Genomic DNA, 12,263 nt, shown 5'->3' with positions numbered 1-12,263 from the left:
AAGGAATATTTGGCCAAACTCCATTGCCTCATGATGAGAATTATAATAATAAATAGATTTCTCTTTACAGCGAGGTGTCTGTGGACTGTGCTCTTTACGTGATTTCCGTAGTGTTTTTATAGCTGTGATCTCACTGTTGAGGTCTGGGAAACATGACTCACAGTTTGACCAGAATAGAGCCGTGATCATCTCTGAACACAGTTGATGAGTTTATAGACTGGTTCTGCTGGTTCTGGTATCGGTCTAGAGAGTTGGGGATCTGTCTCATCTGCTCTTTAGTGGACACATGGTTTCTCGAGTTTGGGCCTAATCAGACTGTTTGGATAGTCTGAGATCACGTAGGGATGAGACCAGTCAAGGAGGTGAAGGTTCTGATAGGCCGAAGCAAGTCGATCACATGCATGCAGGGAGTATGGCGGGCGACGCAGCGTCTCGTTCCCTCTTAGGGAACCAGGGTTACAGTCATAACCTGAGACGCTCCCTTTCAAGGGAACTCAAGCTGGGTCGAGACCAGCAAATGCCTGCTCTGTGTGAAGTCATTGCGCACACTAAGAAGCAAGCACCCTAGACCCCGGAGTGGAGCCTAGATCCAACTCATAGCCTTTGAGGCAGCCGTACTCCTAGTGTCTTGGTCAGACGCCTCACAGTACCGCAAAGGAAACGTACTACAGGGTGTCTCCCCAAGGATACGTGGCCAGCAGCTAAGGCCGCCATGTACACCTTTAGTGTGGAGGGGGATAGACCTGCGGGAACTCCAGCACTGCAACCACAGGGCAGATAACTGGGTCCAGCTGGTGCTCTCCGAACCAGTGAACAATCCCCAGTTCAAGGTGTCGAGTTTCCTCGTGGAGCTCTGGAGTTGAGGATGGCCTCAATAATCTAAGAGTCGAGAGACCTGAACTTATGAGCTCAGGGGACCCTCAGAGGACAAGCCCAAAGTTTCCTCAATTCTGGGCGGGAGGAAGGATCAACTGGAGTCAGTTCTTCAGGAACCAGCACACACAGACGTACGCCAGACATGGGCTTCAGCTCTCGCACTCCTCGTGTCCAGCCACTCTTGAACAAGACACAGCGGCAGAAGCGCCTCGCCTGGGCTGAAGACAGAAGGACTGGACCGCTGCCGAGTGGGCCAGAGTCATGTTCTCTGATGAAAGTAAATTCTGCATTACCTTTGCAAATCAAGGTCCGAGTCTGGAGGAAGAGGAGCGGCACAGAATCCAGGCTCCAGTGTAGTCTCCACAGTCAGTGATGGTCTGGCCATGTCATCTGCTGGTGTCGGTACACTGTGTTTTCTGAGGTCCAAGGTCAACGCAGCCGTCTACCAGAAAATAAAAGTGTGTAAGCGGTGTCTCTGGTCGTAATCAGTCCTTCACTGACCAATCAGCAGAATGCTAGCGTGTTATGGGCAACAACAACTCAAGCTGTAAGAAATGAAAAGGACATAAGAACTCGTTCATTCAACTTTCGACCTATAACCCATGTTGAACTCGCAAAACCTACGATCAAATCTGAGATTTCTCAACGGCAATCGGGTGAAAGAGACGCATTTAGCCGTCTAGCCCCATAGAGTCCCATTCACTCATTCACTCACAGCACAGTAAAGCTGTAAATCTCGATTCCCTCCTGAACATTTGATCGTCTTTTACTTTAATCTGATGTTTTATCTCTTTCTCTTATAGTACTACAACTGTAGAATACTTTTAAGGCCCTGTTTACACGAGAACGCTCGCGGGTGAAAACTGTAAAAAAGTGAAACCACCGTCCAGAGTGGAAATCTTAAAAACGCTCCACCGCCGCGTTCCCGTTTAAACGGTAAAAACGCAAAGTCTGCTTGACAGTGAAAGAAGTATATTTCAAGTTCATTTTATGTAGTATACTTTAAGTATTTCTGGATCAAAAGATTGAGTACAAGAACAGGACAAAATAACAGTAATGCTCCTCTGTGCAAAAGTAGCCAATAAACTGCTCAGGGGTGCATTTCCCGAAAGCATCGTTAGCCAAATATGGTCGCAAGTCCTGTCATTACCAATAGAGTTCAATGGAATTTGCGACCAACTTGTGACCATAGTTGGCTAACGATGATGTCGGGAAATGTACCCCAGATCAGATGTGTGTTGAGCCAGTGACATTAACAGGAAATGCACTTCTCACAACACACACACACACACACACACAGAGCAACACTTCACTGTCATGGACTGACATAGTGTCACTATAGCAACGGATGTAAACAGTTGATCAGATGAGAGGAAGTCAATAACCACAGGAGGAGCTGATGATGATTAAAGGAGGAGCTGTAACTATATATAATGAAGAGGAAGAGCTGTCACTATATCTAATGAAGAGGAAGACGGACAGAAGCAGAAATGTCTGATCAGTGTGATCTGTGTCTGCTGGGACTGATCATTCTCTCTTCACTTCTCACAGGTAAAGAAATCTGTATTTTCTCTAAACACATTTAGTGGAATTAGTCTGGAAAGAGTTGATTTGAACATGCTCAGTTTATTCTTGCACACATTCACGTTGTGATCTCAGAGTTGTGTATTGATACACACACGTTCTACAAAAAGATCCACTTGAGAATCGATCATCCGTTTATTCGTCAACACCAAACGTTACACCACCTCGTTCGTGCTCTAACAACAACCACCGCACTTCCGGGAACTTCATAATATGAGTCACATTTTATTCCCGGTAAACAGTCATGTGAAATCTTAAACAATATTCAGCACAGAGGTATAATGTGCATTGTAGACTTGGAATTAAAGCCTCTTGTGTTTCCCCGTTATTATTCAATTTACGGGACCGGACACCAGTTATCTTGCCAAGAAAGTTTTATTATATATTATATATGTCAGGAGAGAAACTTCAAGATGTTGTGTTCATGCCTGGTCTATGCGTTTCTCCATGTTCCTCTACCCTCTCACCCGGTCATGCCTACATGTTTCTCTAAGGGTGGTACAATGTGACATTGAGTTTTTATACATCACACAGTCTTACAGCTTCCTTGTAAGGTAACAAACATGTTGCTCTGAGCTTCTCAACTTAGAACGTATATGTCATACGTGCGCTACTTTCCTTGTTGTGTACATCTGTGGTACACTTGCATCAGTGGAAACATTTATGCTGAGTGAACGTGTTACATGGCACACATAACTCTCTGAGCAATATATAGCTTTCCCCTGACATATGTTCCTCATGCTTTTAACTCATGCTTTTTGAAACTCCAAAAGGATAATACAGTGATCATAAAACTAATAAAGAATAATAATACAGATACATAATATTTAATAATGAAATAATATTAAAAGATGAAATTTTAGTCTTCATCTCCCTCCACTGGAACTATGGCGCCATAAGTTCCACACCATCATCCCCAGGTGGCCAACCTATAGAAGTGATAGTGAGGAGAAGAAATAGCAGACCAAGAAAATAGACAGAACGAACAGAAGAATAGAAACAGAAAAGGAAAAAACAAAAACAAAGAACAAAAGAACAAAAAGAACAAAACCCCAACCCGTGTTATGTCCCCGTATACTATGTGTGTTTTAATATCTATGTGTATGTATTTAAAATAAACCCCAATCATCTAAGAAAAGAAAAAACTAATAATTCTTCTGCTCGTGCCTGGACTCATTAATTAATTAACTCGTTAACTAATTAAATCTTAAATCCCCCAGTTCCGAGCCAAAATAAGAAATTAAAATAAACGTTGATGTAAAAGGGTCCTATCCCTTGGGGTTGAGAATCAGTAAGCGGGTGTTCATTGTTTGTGAGGTAATGTTTTGTAAGGAATACATAATAACTTGCAACCATCTTTAATAAATGTCAATGGAATTGATTCCTGAAATGGAAGCAGAAAAATAGTTAGCATCACTTATTTGTTCCCAATCTTTAAAACTAATCGATGAACATTGCTCAGTCTCAACAGTTTGTTTATTCACTAAGCAAGGTTTAACTTGTGACCAATGATACCATCTATCTGTTCCTACACCCTTCCCTTTGAGACAAACACTTGTATGTTAAGAGTATCTCATACTCCTTAGATGGTCCTTCCCATCTAGGCTCTAAACCCTTCCTAGCAATTTGTTTGATCATAACAAAACTGCCTATCTCGGGAATGTGTGGAATGTCAGTAGTGGTGTGTTTTTCATCCCATTGCTGTTGAGCTTCTCGCGCTTTCTTATTATTGTCCATGATTACAAGTATATATTGATACCCTCCACTAGGTGACAAAGGTCCTGTGAAATCAATTTGGAGATGTGTCCACGGACCTGTTGGTCTAGGTGCATGTGACATTCGCACCTTTACAGATTTTCCCTCATTTGCTTTGAGGCATATCAAACATCTCCTACAATAATCATCAATGTCTCTCATCATTCTTGGCCACCACCAAGTTTCACTGATTTGAGTTTTCATTGCTTTTGCTCCAGCATGCACTTTTCCATGATACAGCTGCATTAGTTCTCTTCTTGTTCCGATAGGCATCACTACTTGTCCTGTTGGAATTCTCCAGATTCCTTGATCATCCTCTTTCGCTCCCGCTTTTATCCATTGTTCTTTCTCTTCATCTGTCTCCAATTGATATGACAGAAGATGGAGCTCAGGATTATCCTTGGTATTTTCCTTTACCAGGGTAACAGGAGTAGGATGGAGTAGAGCTGCTTCTCTAGCTGCTGCATCTGCTGCCGTGTTTCCTTGAGTTTCTTTGGACTTGTCAGATTGATGTGATTTTACTTTGATCACGGCTGCTTCTCTGGGTAAGTGACATGCTGTAATTAAGCGACGAATTATGGAAGCATGTTGTATTTCCCTCCCACTACTGGTGATGAGTCCACGTCTCTTCCACAGGGCAAGGTAGTCATGGACCACACCAAAAGCATATCGACTATCTGTATAGATGTTGACTCGTTCTCCTTCAGATAATTCAAGAGCTTCTGTAAGTGCTATGAGCTCGGCTACTTGTGCTGAAAGTTTGCCAGGAAGAGCTCCTTTCTTCACAACAGTTCCATCAGCTTGCACTACAGCCCATCCAGTGTGTCGTTTTCCATCAACATAGTAACTGGATCCATCGACCCATAACTCCTTGTCTGGATTTTCAAGAGGGATTGGATTAACAGGACCAAGGCTATCTTCTTCTACTTGTTTTACACACTCATGTGGTATTCCCTCATGTGGTTCCAGCATCATTGTTGCAGGGTTAAGAGACGTGTCTCTGATGATTTCCACTCTCAAATCCTTGTTCAACAAAGTAGCTTCCCATTTTGCTCTTCTTGCATCGGTTATGGTTTTGATGTTTGTGTTGTTCAACAATGTCACTATACTGTGTGGAGTGTGCAATATGATAGTTTGTGCTCCTATCAGATTCTCAACAGCATCCACTGCCCATGTGGCACCATCGAGAGCTTGTATACATCGTGGTTGCCCAATCATAGTGACAGGAATCTTTGTGGAAAAGTATCCAACTGGTCTGTATCGATCACCTGGTTTTTGACACAGTACTGCTGAATACGTCTCATCTCCTACACTGGTCCACAAATGAAACGGCAATCGTCCATCGGGAAGTCCCAAAGCTGGAGCTGAAGTCAGTTTTTCTTTCATAGAAGTAAACGCTTCCTCAGCTTCTGGTGTCCAGTTAATCTGTTCCACTCCCGGCTTTCCTCCCTTGTACAGGTCAATGAGAGGGCTGGTGATGCTAGCAAAATCGGGTATATACTGACGACAATAGTTGAAAAGTCCCATCACCTTCCGCATTCCTGTAACTGTTAGAGGTTTTGGAAGATGTCGTAATGCTTCTACACGCTCTGTTGTCATTCTCCTTCCCTCCATAGATATTTCTTGGCCCAAATAGATAACTTTGGATTTGGCCAGCTGTGCTTTGTCGGGGTTAACTTTAAATCCCCCTTTCCTAAGGGCTTGTAGGACAACATTCAGAGCAAATATATGGCTTCTTTCATCTGGGCTTGCAATCAACAAGTCATCAACATATTGGAGGCAGACACTTCCTGATTTCTCAATTTCAGCTTTTTGCTCCGTTAAGAACTGGTTCAAAGCTCTATGAAATACAACAGGAGAAATATTAAGACCTTGTGGGAGTCTGTTCCAAACATATTGTTTTGCGCCTACTGTAAAGGCTAATTTCTCTTGAGATCTTTTGTCTATAGGTATAGACCAGAAAGCAGACAGTACATCCAGTACCGTAAAAATTTTAGCATTTCCTGGAATATCATTCAGAATAGTGGCAGGATTGGCTACAATAGGATGCGGTTTTGGTGTTACACTGTTAAGTCTTGTATAATCAATGGTTAATCGCCATGAGTTATCTGATTTCTTGACAGGCCAGACAGGACTATTAGTGGTAGATGACGTTTGTCTGATGATACCTTCAGCTTCCAAGTCAGCCACTATCTCCTCTACGGCTTGTCTTGCTTCAGGTCTGATAGGGTATTGTTTATGAGGGGCATGTGTCGGTCCCTCAATAACAATGGGGTCAATGTTGGCTTTACCACAATCCAGTTTGTGTTTAGCCCAAACATCTGGATACAAACTGCATAGAAGACCCCACACACCATCTTTTGTCCAGTTCCTGATAATCGGTTTTGCTGCACCAACAGACCTTAGATTACATGTGCGATCTTCGTGTGGTATTATCCCAGCAGTTGTGGCGATATGACGACTGTCAGTGAATATGATCATGTTTAACAATGGAAGAATGTACATGCCAATTAGGCTTCCTTGTGAATTCGGTCCCACCCAAAAAGATGTCCATAAGACTTCATCTTCATGTATTTGCAGTGGAACTTGAATACTTTTGCGAAATTTTGTGATACCACCTCCAACACCTTCAACTTCCATAGTTTCCTCTGTTGTAGGTAGGTTCAAATCTGTTATTGAAATTGAGGCGCCTGTGTCAACCAAAACATCACATGGGTGGCCCCCTATTAATGCATTAACGAAAAGGCGATTGTCTTTTTTCTTACTAATACAGGGGGCCGCTAATTCCTATTGCGGACGCATAATTCCCTCAATGAGCTGACGGACTTGTGCTTCAGTCAACGTCTTCTCTTGAGAATTTTCATTATGGTCTTTGGTACTGACCTGTTTAAATGATGGACCTTGACCTTCTGCTCCACCTCCTTTAGCCCAGCAATCTCGTCTAACGTGTCCACGTTTTCCACAATTGCTGCAGAAAACCATCTTATTCTTTGTGTCTTTGTTGTATTGAGCTGTCGCCACTCCTCTTCGGTATGGCTTGTTTCCTTCTTCTTGGTTTGACCTCATAGCCATCTCCAAACGGCCAGCCCATTGCATGATTTGGTCAAATGTCTCACCTGGGTTGACTCCAAGTGATAAGGCTTGTTGGTATTTTGGGCCAAGTCCATCCACAAGTGTGTCAATGAACTGTACATCATCTCTGTCAGGTTGTTTCTTAGCACAGAGAGCCCATCTCTCATAAGCGTTCCACTTACGTAGAGCATACTCATCTGGAGATTCATCATCCTTTTGCTTAATCAGTGTCACTAATGTGAAGGGAATTTTACCACTGCCCAAAATTTCCTGGATTTCTCTTCGGAATACATCTAAGGCTTGCCAAAGACCCAGGGGTCGTCCCTGGTCATCAACCCACAAATCTATCCATTGGGCAGTTGTTATTGAAGCTGGCAAGCGTTCCCATCTGTCTCTTGGGATTTTAGCTTTCACAATGGTGTGAATGTCTCGTAGTGTCATTTGATGTGCTTCGACAAGAGAGTCTAATTCTCGCCAAAACTCTGTGTTCGGATCTTTTCTCTTCAGAGGAGGCAAGGCTGTGAGAATGGCTTGTCGTTCACCTGGAGTGAATGGTCTCTCTTCTGTCATTAATTCAGATCCTTCCTTTTTAATTACTGGTGAAGAAAGTTCAGGACCGATCTTGTCAATTGTGATCATGTCGTCATCTCTTGTCTCATCACCCCAGTCGGATCCATAATTACAAGCTGGTGTACAGCGCAGCATGTCTCTGTTGGGATGAACTGTTTTAGATCTTGTTATTATTGGAGCTGCTTGTGCAGATGCAATATACATTTTGTCAACTGGACCATTTGATCTCAAAGCTTGAGGCTGTGTCAGTGGTTTAGAGGAACTTGTACATTGTTCAGGCAAAACTGGATACATTGGGTTGTAAGGAGGAGGCGTTACAGTGGTTGCAGATTTCACTGGTGCTTGTGAATATCTCTTTTCAGCTTCAGTTATTATATTTGTCCAATCTGGATCAAATGAATTGTCATTGGTTGTGTTTTCTTTATCTGAACAGTTAATAGACATAATTTTGTTCAGTTTGTGAAATGCTTCAAGTTGAGGCTTCATTGCTTCAAAAAGTGGGGCTGGACATCTATCAATGCCACAGAAGATTCCACCTTGTTTCACAATCCAATGAGCTGCCAGTATTGGAAATGCTTTTGACTTGATGGAGTCTTTTTGCGAATCAAACCAGCTTAGCTGCACATCCAAAGATGCATTAACATCCAGTCCTTTTTTCAAAAGCTTAGCTTGCTTTTTCTGTTTTCTTTTTAAATACCAATCAGCAATTGTTCGGCTGTTAAGACCACTTTCTGCCATTGCAAATTATTTGTCACTCTGTGACTGTGCACTCAAACAGCAGGGATATTTTGGGAGTGAGTGTGTGTGTGTGTGTGGATGTATATCTACTGTGCGTGAATTCCAAGGGGGGGGGTCCCTCTGCTTCTCCCTCTCTCTCTGCTTCTCTCCTTCTCTCCCTTTCGCCTTCTCTTATAACTCAAAGAACAAAGAAGGGGAAAGGAAAAAAAAACAAAAAAAAAAACAAAGTTAACTCTAATAATTTGTTTTCTTTGTGTATTTGTTTGCTCTATTTTTTATTTTTAAATTTTATTTAGTTTATTTGAAGTTGCTCTCAGATCAACCTCTTCCTCTCAATACTGAACAGCTTATTGTCAAAATCGAAAAAACACACAATTCTAGCTCCTATTTCCATTGATACCCATCTTCTAAGGGCTCAATCAGCGTGTTTAAAATTTTAGGGCGCCTGTATTTCTAAATACGGAATCCTGTGCGTCCTATAGCACAGACCTGCCACCTTAAACCGCTATAAATCACCGCTTTGACACACTATCCTCGTTTTCTAAAACGATTCTTCGGTGTGTTGGAAATATTTTAGAGATTAATCTGCCATCAGTTTTTACAGTCTCGCCATATTCCAACCACCTTCCAGTCATGCCAAGCAAATTGCTAAATTGCTTTACTGCTATTCCAAATATTTGACTAAATGGTCTTTTTTCTAAAAAAGATCCACTTTTCCTAAAGTCTTTTCAAAAATGAAAAAGACTTCCCCAGCATCATTCAATATTTCAGAGGTTTACTGAACAGAGCAACTCAAATAAGCCACATCAAATTCAAACTATTTAAATTATTTTCCTTTTTCTGACATATATTCATTGGCAAAACAACTGGTACTTTAAACAACACAGTTCTTTTAAGCAGTTTCAGTCAATGTCCAATCATCAGGCAGACTTCAAATTATTTTTTAGAATAGGAAAAAGTCTTACCTTGAATGATTGAGACAAATGCCTGAATGCTATCCTGTTCGTGACGCCAAATGTAGACTTGGAATTAAAGCCTCTTGTGTTTCCCCGTTATTATTCAATTTACGGGACCGGACACCAGTTATCTTGCCAAGAAAGTTTTATTATATATTATATATGTCAGGAGAGAAACTTCAAGATGTTGTGTTCATGCCTGGTCTATGCGTTTCTCCATGTTCCTCTACCCTCTCACCCGGTCATGCCTACATGTTTCTCTAAGGGTGGTACAATGTGACATTGAGTTTTTATACATCACACAGTCTTACAGCTTCCTTGTAAGGTAACAAACATGTTGCTCTGAGCTTCTCAACTTAGAACGTATATGTCATACGTGCGCTACTTTCCTTGTTGTGTACATCTGTGGTACACTTGCATCAGTGGAAACATTTATGCTGAGTGAACATGTTACATGGCACACATAACTCTCTGAGCAATATATAGCTTTCCCCTGACATATGTTCCTCATGCTTTTAACTCATGCTTTTTGAAACTCCAAAAGGATAATACAGTGATCATAAAACTAATAACGAATAATAATACAGATACATAATATTTAATAATGAAATAATATTAAAAGATGAAATTTTAGTCTTCAGCATGAACACATTTTTTAATGTCTAAAACTTAAACTCCCACTCTTCAAAAAAATAAAAAAATGTAATAATAATAATCTTTCAATCCAGCATACTAACAGGACTGAAGAACAGCTTCCTTGAACAGAAATACGGCCTAGTATATTTTAAGAAGCTCTCGAGGTCAACTCAAAGACAGACTGTTTTAATGGCTCTGGAAGCCCCAGACTCAATCTGAATAGTTATGCTCAGAGTGTCTCCCCCTCGATGTAACCCCTCCCCATTAAACTCTATGATAATGTGAAGGTGTGGGTGATACAATGAGTCTGATTGGATTACCATCTATACATGACACTGTGATGCTGATGAGATCAGGGATGGGGAATTTCCGGTAACGAGCTGAATCCTGTGCCTCATTTACATGCTTTGTTTCAGAGTGTCTACACCTCTATGTAACCCCTCCCCCTTGTAAGGTATATGAACACAAAGTATTTTGCCTTTAGTCAGATTTTTGGATGAAGCAGACTACAGCAATGCAACAGCAATGAAGAACACGGCTTAAAAAGATACTTCCGAGTCTCCTGGTTTTCGCTTCTGAGTTTTCAAACACTTTAGAAGTAAAAGTTCACAATAACGCGCATTCAAACTCTAGCAGAACGGATATATTCCAAATTACGATGGTCAGTCCAGACAATAAAAGGGATGGTGGAGCCCTCTGACCACTGTCACCATTCCCCCAAAGCCAGGCGGATGGCAAGCAGTTCGCGATTACCGACATCGTAATTACGTTCTGCGGGAGAGAGTCGATGAGAAAAGTAAGCGCACGGGTGTATCTACAACTCAAAGAGCGATCCAAACTCAGCCGAAACTGGGCAGCTTTACAACAGAGCTTTAACACTCTCAGATGCAGTCGAGAGGACAAATATCATCATTTAATACTTCTGTTTATATCATCATGATCACTGAGATATACTGTGTTTCAGGAACCAGTAGAGCGGATCATGTGTTCATCAGTTCTGGTGTAGATGTCTCTCTGTCCTGTAATAAAACTCTTTCTGACTGCAAATCAACATCATGGTTCTACTATAACAGATTCAGAGATTCATGGGTTAAACTGATTACTGGAGGGATAAAGAATAAAGACACAGAGAGACATGAGAGACTGAGTCTGGAGTCTGACTGCTCTCTGAACATCAAGAACGTCACAGTAGATGATTATGGATTATACAGCTGCCAACTAAATGTGAACGGAGAACAACAAGGACCTGATGCTTATGTTTTTCTGCATGTTCTTCATGGTGAGTTTATGATTATGTGTTCAATATAAAAAGAGCAGATTCTCCCTTTAAACTCAGATGATGATTGAAGAGTCTGTGATTTGTGTCTTGTGTTCAGTTTCAGTGTCTTCATCATCATCATCATCATCATCATCATCATCATCATCTTCATCTTCATCCTCACAGACTGAGATCAGTCCAGGCCGCTCTGTGACTCTCTCCTGTCAGTTGTATTCATATTCTAGATACTCCTGTGATTATCGGGTTCGTTCTGAGGGAGTTGAGCTGTTGTGGGTGAATCAGGCTGGTGTTGATCTGAAGACAGACTCCAGATATCAGATATCATCATCATCATCATCATCTCCAGATCACTGTATCATCACTCTGACTACAACACTCCTGGATGAAGATGACAACAGAGAGTGGAGATGTCAGCTTACTGAGGGAAATCAAGTCCAGACGTCAGTCAGATACACTGTCAAGTATTCAGGTGAGGAAACAGTGTTAGAAGAGCTAGAAAGTATTGTTGGTAAATATAATCAGGTCAGGAATAAGATTAGTATATTCTACTTTATGATGCTAAAAACCAATATCACCTGATAGTCTTTGTTCCTTTCTTTGCAATAAATGATGTGTTTCAGTAAACAATGTTACAAAGACCACAAACTCACATAAAAATCCAAGAGTCAAACTGCCCGACTAAAGGAAACACTGATCACCACAATGGTGACCAAACATTTTCAATAAATCATCAACATCTGTTGTTTTTAAATGGATGACAGTAATAAAGTCAGTCTGGTCAGTAATAAGTGAAGCTG

General features: G+C 41.4%; 1 protein-coding gene across 1 annotated transcript; it reads left to right on the top strand.

Annotated features, from left to right (window-relative positions):
* The first annotated feature begins 2,366 nt into the window (after positions 1–2,366).
* LOC148981805 (uncharacterized) lies at positions 2,367–12,045 on the top strand. The gene is made up of 3 exons (XM_089129332.1): positions 2,367–2,427; positions 11,152–11,466; positions 11,570–12,045. Exons 1-3 carry the CDS (start codon positions 2,367–2,369, stop codon positions 12,043–12,045), a joined length of 852 nt encoding a protein of 283 aa, XP_088985458.1.
* The last annotated feature ends 218 nt before the right edge of the window (positions 12,046–12,263 follow it).

The sequence above is a fragment of the Pimephales promelas genome, chromosome 3, assembly GCF_988280905.1.
Source record: "Pimephales promelas chromosome 3, fPimPro1.hap1.1, whole genome shotgun sequence".
NCBI lineage: Eukaryota > Metazoa > Chordata > Actinopteri > Cypriniformes > Leuciscidae > Pimephales > Pimephales promelas.
This window is presented reverse-complemented; position numbering and strand designations above follow the sequence as displayed.

Coding starts and splice junctions, on each gene's coding strand:
- LOC148981805 (XM_089129332.1), top strand. CDS start 2,367: ATGTCTGATCAGTGTGATCTGTGTCTGCTGGGACTGATCATTCTCTCT. Junction 2,428..11,151: donor TCTCTCTTCACTTCTCACAG/GTAAAGAAATCT, acceptor ACTGTGTTTCAG/GAACCAGTAGAGCGGATCAT. Junction 11,467..11,569: donor TTTTCTGCATGTTCTTCATG/GTGAGTTTATGA, acceptor GTTCAGTTTCAG/TGTCTTCATCATCATCATCA.